The following is a 7,422-nucleotide window of genomic DNA, read 5'->3' on the forward strand; positions in this document are numbered from 1 at the left end:
TAATAATATAGATACCGCATAAAATTTAATTTAATCGAACTGTTTATATATTAGCTAGCTATATCAAACATGTTTGAAATATAATTTAGAAAAATCTCACAATCAATCGTACGTCTGAACGAAAAACATTTCCCACGCAGCCACACTCTTAGCACCTCATTTCATCCCATCTCAGTGAGAAAAAATGAGATGAGATCGATTTCGATGAGATGAAAATAAATTTCGAATGCTTGTTTGGATCTAAAATAAGAGTATAATAATAATAGTTGATATGGTATATAAAAAATTGTAAATAAAACAGAAAAGAATTGTAACTATAATTAACGTAAATATTTTTTTAGTTGTGAAACATAATTAAAATGTATTTTTTTAAAAAAATTGCACAAATAAATACATACTAACTAATGAAGCACATTGGATGTGATTCATAATTTAAAGTTTTAGTATATATGTCCAATAAAATAAATAAATATTTATTAATGTGTGTGGAGTTGACCTCCTCACATGCATTAACGTATATGAAATGTATAAGGATGGTTTAATACAAAAATATTTTATATACAATAAATTAGTAAAAAATTGATTTGGGAATATATATTTTTTATTCAAAATTTTTTTGCTAATATTAACAAATTTAGTGAATTTTGACTAATTAATGAATTTGTATATTGGACAAAAATAAATTTTAAAAATATTAAATATAATATTTTAAATTAGAGAAAATTATTGTAATTATCCCTATAACTAAAAATAATTTAAAAATTCATGTTTTATCGATCATAATCATGGTGGTGAACCGAGGAGTCTCCCCTTAATAAAGACCGCAACGTAGGGGGAAACGACTGAGATGAAATTTCACATGCAAGCAAGCAAACACACACCCTTCGTTGTTTTGGATCCCATTTCCATTGTGACCGACCCGCCACAGTTTTTGACATTTTGTCGTGGCGATCGTTTCTGCTCGACACCTCAGAACACACGAGGACGCAGCCGTTCCTTCTGCCCACTTTTCTTGATTGCTAGACTCAGAGACTTCAAACCCACCGCTTGCATTGCAATCCTTTTCGTCTCCAACAGATTTCGCTTTGAGAAGCCCTCAGAAAGGTACGTGATCTCTTTTTATATTACAAATACTTTTCCTATGTCAACTCTTATCAATCTGGTTGAGTATTTTTGTGTAGAATATTATTTGTTGGGTTAAGTTTAGCTGGACACCATGTGGACCCGCTTGAGCTCGAGCTCTTTGCAAATTTATTTCGCTTTCATAGCATTTGTTATTTGTATAATAGGATTATATAAGTGCATCCTCTGGACTGATAATTGTCTGGGCATGTTTTTGACTGTAATTTTGTTTTTGTTTTTGTATTTGTTTTCTTCTCCATTGATTATCAATCATGCCGTGGCAGGATTTCGGATCCACCTCTTGTTTTGATAATTTTGGAGGTTCTTTTTGGTCTCAGGTTTGTGGGTTTCTGTGATGATGTTACAATCCGAATTTATGTTTTTGTTTGTGTGATTCTGAGCGCGCGCGGTTCAATTAGATGTGCAAGGTTTTATGATGCTTGAGTTTATGATAAAAAGTTGCAAGTTTTGCTGGTGTGGGCTCTAGTTTCAGAATTATGTTGATTATACTGTACTTTGTTTATTCCTATTATCACCCTTTGGCATTTCCTTTTCACATTCTTGTTCCTGGGGTTGATGTGAATCATGACTCAATGATCTTTGTTATGCTAAAGTTCTTAATGATTTTATATTTCTCCAATGTGGGGTGGCTTTTTTTTATTCCAGCAATGGGTGATTGTCATTTCCAGAAACTGCTTTGGTTCGTCCAGTTTCTTTCTTTCTATATCCAACATCGAGAAAGAAATCATAACAAATCGCATCCTAGGTTTCCACAGTCCTTGATTTGATCTGTGCATTTCTTTATGCATGATCTATTCCATTTTGAGCTTGCTCAGTGTTTCAGACCAAAATGGAAAACTAAATGATCTTGCTATCTAAATAATATTGCAAAAAAGGAGTAGTAGATCATTTGTGGTGTTACACAATTATTTTGATTCTAAGTGGCATTACTTTTAGGAAAAGAAGATTTCTGCACTAGTAAATGAGGCATTATCTACAGACGTCCAACAAGAGACAAATTGAGCATTCAATTTTGTGACATATTGGTCTGTTTACATAATATTCTCAACCTACTAGCACCAGCTGGGAGTACAATGGTGCTAAGATATACATAACCGCACAAATGTATACGAGTAAGCACATTTTCCTGCATGGTGGGGAATAAACCATTTTTCTTATTTTGCCTATTGGTGCATAAAGAGCTTACTATTCAGCAATAAACTATGATTGACGTGTTTGTAAAAAGTTCTTAAAATTAGGAAATTTCTTGGCTGATGTATGTAGCATGTGAACTTTTCGGGCGCATGATCGTGTAGTCAGCTGTCATGTACTTGGCAAGAAGTTTATTCTTGGTCATATATCCTAAAATTCTACTTGTCTGTCTTGAGTATTCTAATAAAATGTCTGAAGATATTTGTGTTTTATGGTCACGTAGGCTATAGTGTTAAAGGTTCTTCTTCAAGTTAACTAAAGCAAGCATTTTGGTTAAACCAATTTTAGTTTGTGTCTTCTTTATCACTAAGTTGTGTTCATCTCCTCTCCATTCAAGAATATATTTGGTATTGATTTTTTCCATTTTTGAATTCAGAGGAAGAATACTTCTGCAGGCACTGGTGATTGGTTCTCTCAGCTCCACTTCCCTTTGATAGAATTCGAAAACCACCAGGTATATGTTTCACACTGCTATTAACTAAAATATAATAATCTATTTAAGTTTTTCTATATATCTGTGAGGATGGTTGTATGGATGACCAGTATGCTTCTGTTGATTTAATCTTCTCTATCATAATCGAAGTATGAAGATGTCCTTAGAATTGATGCTAGGGTCATAGCTATAAGAAAGTTATAAGCTTGACTGAATCGTTTTCTAATTGTATTTTATGTATTAGAGTTCTAAGTGTAAGGCATGCCCAGCCCGGGTGTGTTTACTACTTCAGTAAATTGATTAATGAAGCTTCAAGTACTCTACAATTTTCTTATTCACTGTTTGTGGTGGTTACTTTCCTGTACTAATTAGAAGTGTTTAGAAGTTTTATCTCCTATTTGGTTGTGTTCTTTAGCGCTCCATAAAGGGGTAGTTAGCTATAAATTCCCTTGAGTTGAGCTGGGATAGTGCTCTCAACATCATCGAGTTAAGCTCGAATATCATCTCAAATCAGAATCGTCAAACACCAGCTTGAGTCATCCAGGATTTCGTCGAATCGAGCTTCATCTTTCCCATTAAGTACAGTTTATAGTAGATCTCAGTCTGCACTTGGTTTAACAGTTTTCAGTTGGATGTGGGGTCCCTTCCCTCTGGCACTGATCTATCTCCTGCTGGTCTGTTTCTCTTTAGGGCTGTAATTTATAGTGTTTGTCCCGTTGTGCTGTAAGCTGATGCATGAGAATATGCCAATATTGCTATTTTAGTTACTTAGAGTATGATGACCATTTGCATTGTGTCTTTAGCTCCTTCCAGTCACTTGAGACTTGATCTTATAGAGACTCTTTCTATGTTCATCAGTGCATATTTTATTGTATTTTTTGCAGAGTGAAATGTGGGAATCCCAGCCTGGAACTCATACTGTGAGGTCCCATGGAGTCAGAGTAGCAACAACACATATGCATGACTGGCTAATACTTCTAGTGCTGCGATTGATTTTAATTGTTCTAAATGTTATCCATCCATTTTATCGCTTTGTTGGTAAAGATATGATGTCCGATTTCAAGTATCCTCTTAAGAGTAGCACGGTTCCTCCATGGGCTGTTCCAGTAAGTGAAAATTGCACCTTGGGCACTTACACAAACTCAGCTTCTTTGATTCTTGAATAAGGTCAATGGTCCAGGAGCTGTATGCTGACACTCTTCAATTTTCCTAGATATATGCAATTATAATGCCACTCATAGTTTTTCTGCTATTCTATCTTCGTCGAAGAGACGTATATGATCTTCATCATACAATATTAGGTACTGTGATACTGTGTGGATCTTTGCTCTTTTTCAAACATATTCTTATCGTTTTTCCAGCCAAAATGGATTACTTCACAATCTAAACTAATCCACTTGTACAGGGCTTCTGTTTTCCGTCCTCATAACTGCAGTTCTAACTGATGCCATAAAAGATGCAGTTGGTCGCCCTCGGCCTGACTTCTTTTGGCGATGCTTTCCAGATGGAAAAGATGTAAGTGTATCAAGACTTGATTCTTAGAAAACATTACTTTTCTGAAGTAACTCTCTGTTTTATGTACTTAAATACACATCTCATTTGCCTAATTGACATTCTGTAGCTTTTCAGGCTTATGATCAATGGGGAAATGTTGTTTGCCATGGTGACAAAAGTGTCATAAGGCAAGGGCATAAGAGTTTTCCTAGTGGGCATACTTCATGTAAGCAGGAAAATCTGTTGTCAACCTGTTTCATAAGTTTCAGTGCAAGAGACTTCTGCCTGTTCAGTATTCTGGGCTTTTCATAAAGAGTGAACTTAAAATCTGTAAGACTGTAACAAAGATTAGTGCCATCTGAAATGGTTATTAGGCTGATAGCAAACTTGGGATGCTAACATGCTTTTCAGCGAAGTTGCCCTAAAATGCTTTTGCCAAACATATCTTCATTGTTTTGATCTTTCTGCTGGTTGTTTCCCCTCTGATGTTCATGTCACTCACTCTGACAATGTGGGAGACCATCATCTTTTCTTTGAACAATTTCCTGCTTGCATTCTCCAAACCATACTGTTATGTATATCTCTTAAACATTCCTGTAATTTATCATTCTCTGTCACATGAACTTTCCATCTGCTGCATGATTAATTGTATTTCTCATGGTGCTTCTGACACTAGAAGAGTCACTTCTACTACACAAAATGGTGTTTGGTTTCACTTTTATCTCATTTTCCAGTCTTCTAGTATATTGGAGCGTTTTCTTTTTTGGTTTAGATATGAGAATGTATTTGAATTATTTGATGGGGTCATATAGTGTCATGTCAACGTATTTTTTATTGGATGAAGATTGATAGTCGTATTTTTTATTTTTTAAGGTTGTTAGTGGTACTTGACGTATTCTTGAAAATATGTATTATTATTCTATTAAGTTAATGATCGAAATGCATATATATGTATAGATATTGTAATAGTGGACTTGATATGTGAGAATATTTTCAGCCAAAATGACCTAAAACAAATGTTATTGCATATCTGGACCGAGGAAAATGTGAATGAAGATGGAAACAAAGAGGCACTCCTATTCCAATAAGGTTTTTATGAAATATATTGGCTCCACATAAGGCCAAAATAATGTGTGAAACTACATCTTAACAACTGATACTAATAGGGGAGGATTATGTCAAGTAACTTTTATGTCAGAGATCAGCCTTGGTGGATATCCTTGTTGTGATTGCTTGTCCCAGTGAAATTTCCTGAATGGTGATTAACAATGTATTAACTAATTTTTGTGTTGCCTATCTATTTAATGGAACATGGAATTAAACATGTAGGGGCATTTGCTGGCTTGGGCTTCTTGTCACTGTATTTGGCTGGGAAGATAAAGGCATTTGATGGTAAAGGTCACGTTGCAAAACTGTGTGTGGTTCTTCTTCCTCTAGTAATTGCATCTCTTATTGGCATTTCTCGGGTGAATGATTATCGGCACCACTGGCAGGATGTGGTAGCAGGAGGTTTCCTAGGTCCGTCTACTGCATTTTTTTCTGCGTCTAACATCTAATAATTATTTTCTAAGTATAATTCAGTTCACATTTCTTTGGCAGGTCTAATAGTTGCCATATTATGCTATTTGCAGTTCTTCCCACCTCCATATCATGCTGAAGGTATTATCTTCTTCTTCTTGAATTCATTACTCGGGTAATACTAAGGATCGACTAGTAGCTAAGTTTCAAGCTATTGGTTTTGCAAGATTGATATTATGTAGATCTGCTTAGTCAGAATAGTCTAGTATCGCCTTCATTATATCATGTGCCATCAACAGAGAGCAAACCAACATGAAGTTTCATTTATACTGAGTTTCTTATTACTGATTCTTTTTCTTGGATATGCCAGTCGAGTAAACTAGATAACTAAACTTGAAGAATGCAAGTGGGAGCATAGAGGTTTAGGTCTATACAGAAAGGCCTTTGATTTTGAAAATTATATTTATACCCACCTTTTCAAGTCATCTTATACATTATAAATTGCTCGCCAAAGATAGGATGGCCAGGAAGAAATCTAGAACATAAAACACGCAGTGGGTATGTAGTATACTTTTCAGATCAATGGATCTTTATGTTGTATGTTCAAGCATCAGGAATCTTTATGTAGTATACCTTTCAGATGCAGTCTGGTCTGGATCAACACTCGTATTTTGTTCTTTGATTCCATCTGTAACTTTTTCAAGCAACCATGCTTGCTTCCTTGTAGGGTGGAGGACTCACGCATATTTGCATATGATGGAAGAGTCGCGCACAAATGCAAACAATGCACGGACCTCTGCCGTTGAGGTTGAAATCCAACCAAATCCAAGAAACGGCAATTCAATGAGGGGCTTAGCGTTATCTCGCACCTCCAGCATACCAGTTGAAGACATAGAATACGGAAGGAGATAGTTAAAAAATAAATAATTTTGTAAGCATGAGACCACTTGGTTATTACTAGGTTTGTGGAATACATGTACATATGTGCAGTTTTGCAGATTCTTTTTCATTATTTGTTTCCTTGTTCTGAGCTGCTGATTGACTGATTACTATTATTGTTTTCTTTTCCCTTCTTTGTTTATTTCTCACTTGCATTCATTTGCACCAATAGATCCGTTTAAACTTCTAATTGTAGGCTTGTTATGGATTCTTTGTATAGAGTAGTAGGCAGCTTTGTTTGCTATTGTGCCACACTCCTCTCACTAGTACAAGTCAGAGCAATCGACGCTTTTAGAATCATAAATCATTTACAGGAGTACTTATACATTATCTGTAAATATAATCTTCACGTCCAATGAGGAAATTGAACTCCTAAACATTTGACTAAAGTGATAAGTTGGTATTCATTGAACTAACAAATTTGTTTAGTGTTGACATATCTATACTAATTTATATATATTTTTTTCAGAAAAAGTCTGCTAGATTTTCAAACGAGATTAGATTGCTATACTAATTCTTAAATGTAATAATTATTTCCTTAATTAGATCATTTTATAAATTATTTGTAATGATTTTTTTTAAATAAAAGTGACTATGATATTTACCACTGTATATACATATATATATGTATTTTTTTTATAATATCTTAAGTTGTTTTTTCTTTTTAAATTAGATTTACTAGTTTACTTATTTATTTTTTATTT

General features: G+C 34.5%; 1 protein-coding gene across 6 annotated transcripts; it reads left to right on the top strand.

Annotated features, from left to right (window-relative positions):
- LOC105176149 (putative lipid phosphate phosphatase 3, chloroplastic) lies at positions 829 to 6,799 on the top strand. 6 transcript variants are annotated; one of them, XM_011098865.2, is made up of 10 exons: positions 829 to 1,104; positions 1,407 to 1,460; positions 2,711 to 2,788; positions 3,652 to 3,873; positions 3,981 to 4,068; positions 4,173 to 4,282; positions 4,397 to 4,487; positions 5,591 to 5,779; positions 5,861 to 5,920; positions 6,507 to 6,799. In XM_011098865.2, exons 4-10 carry the CDS (start codon positions 3,658 to 3,660, stop codon positions 6,689 to 6,691), a joined length of 939 nt encoding a protein of 312 aa, XP_011097167.1. In that variant the 5' UTR covers positions 829 to 1,104; positions 1,407 to 1,460; positions 2,711 to 2,788; positions 3,652 to 3,657; the 3' UTR covers positions 6,692 to 6,799. The 6 variants fall into 6 exon arrangements, with proteins under 6 accessions (XP_011097167.1, XP_011097165.1, XP_020554263.1 ...); XM_011098863.2 differs by lacking the exon at positions 1,407 to 1,460; XM_020698604.1 differs by lacking the exon at positions 829 to 1,104 and having other exon boundaries at positions 1,206 to 1,460; positions 5,591 to 5,653; positions 5,893 to 5,920; positions 6,507 to 6,640.

Source organism: Sesamum indicum, linkage group LG13 (assembly GCF_000512975.1).
Source record: "Sesamum indicum cultivar Zhongzhi No. 13 linkage group LG13, S_indicum_v1.0, whole genome shotgun sequence".
In the NCBI taxonomy this organism is placed as follows: Eukaryota; Viridiplantae; Streptophyta; class Magnoliopsida; order Lamiales; family Pedaliaceae; genus Sesamum; species Sesamum indicum.

Excerpts from the sequence above, each read along its gene's own strand:
- LOC105176149 (XM_020698602.1), top strand. The coding sequence starts at position 1,395 with ATGCCGTGGCAGGATTTCGGATCCACCTCTTGTTTTGATAATTTTGGA. Across the intron at positions 2,789-3,651 it reads TAGAATTCGAAAACCACCAG|AGTGAAATGTGGGAATCCCA; the intron begins GTATATGTTTCA and ends TATTTTTTGCAG. Across the intron at positions 4,283-4,396 it reads GCTTTCCAGATGGAAAAGAT|GCTTATGATCAATGGGGAAA; the intron begins GTAAGTGTATCA and ends GTAGCTTTTCAG.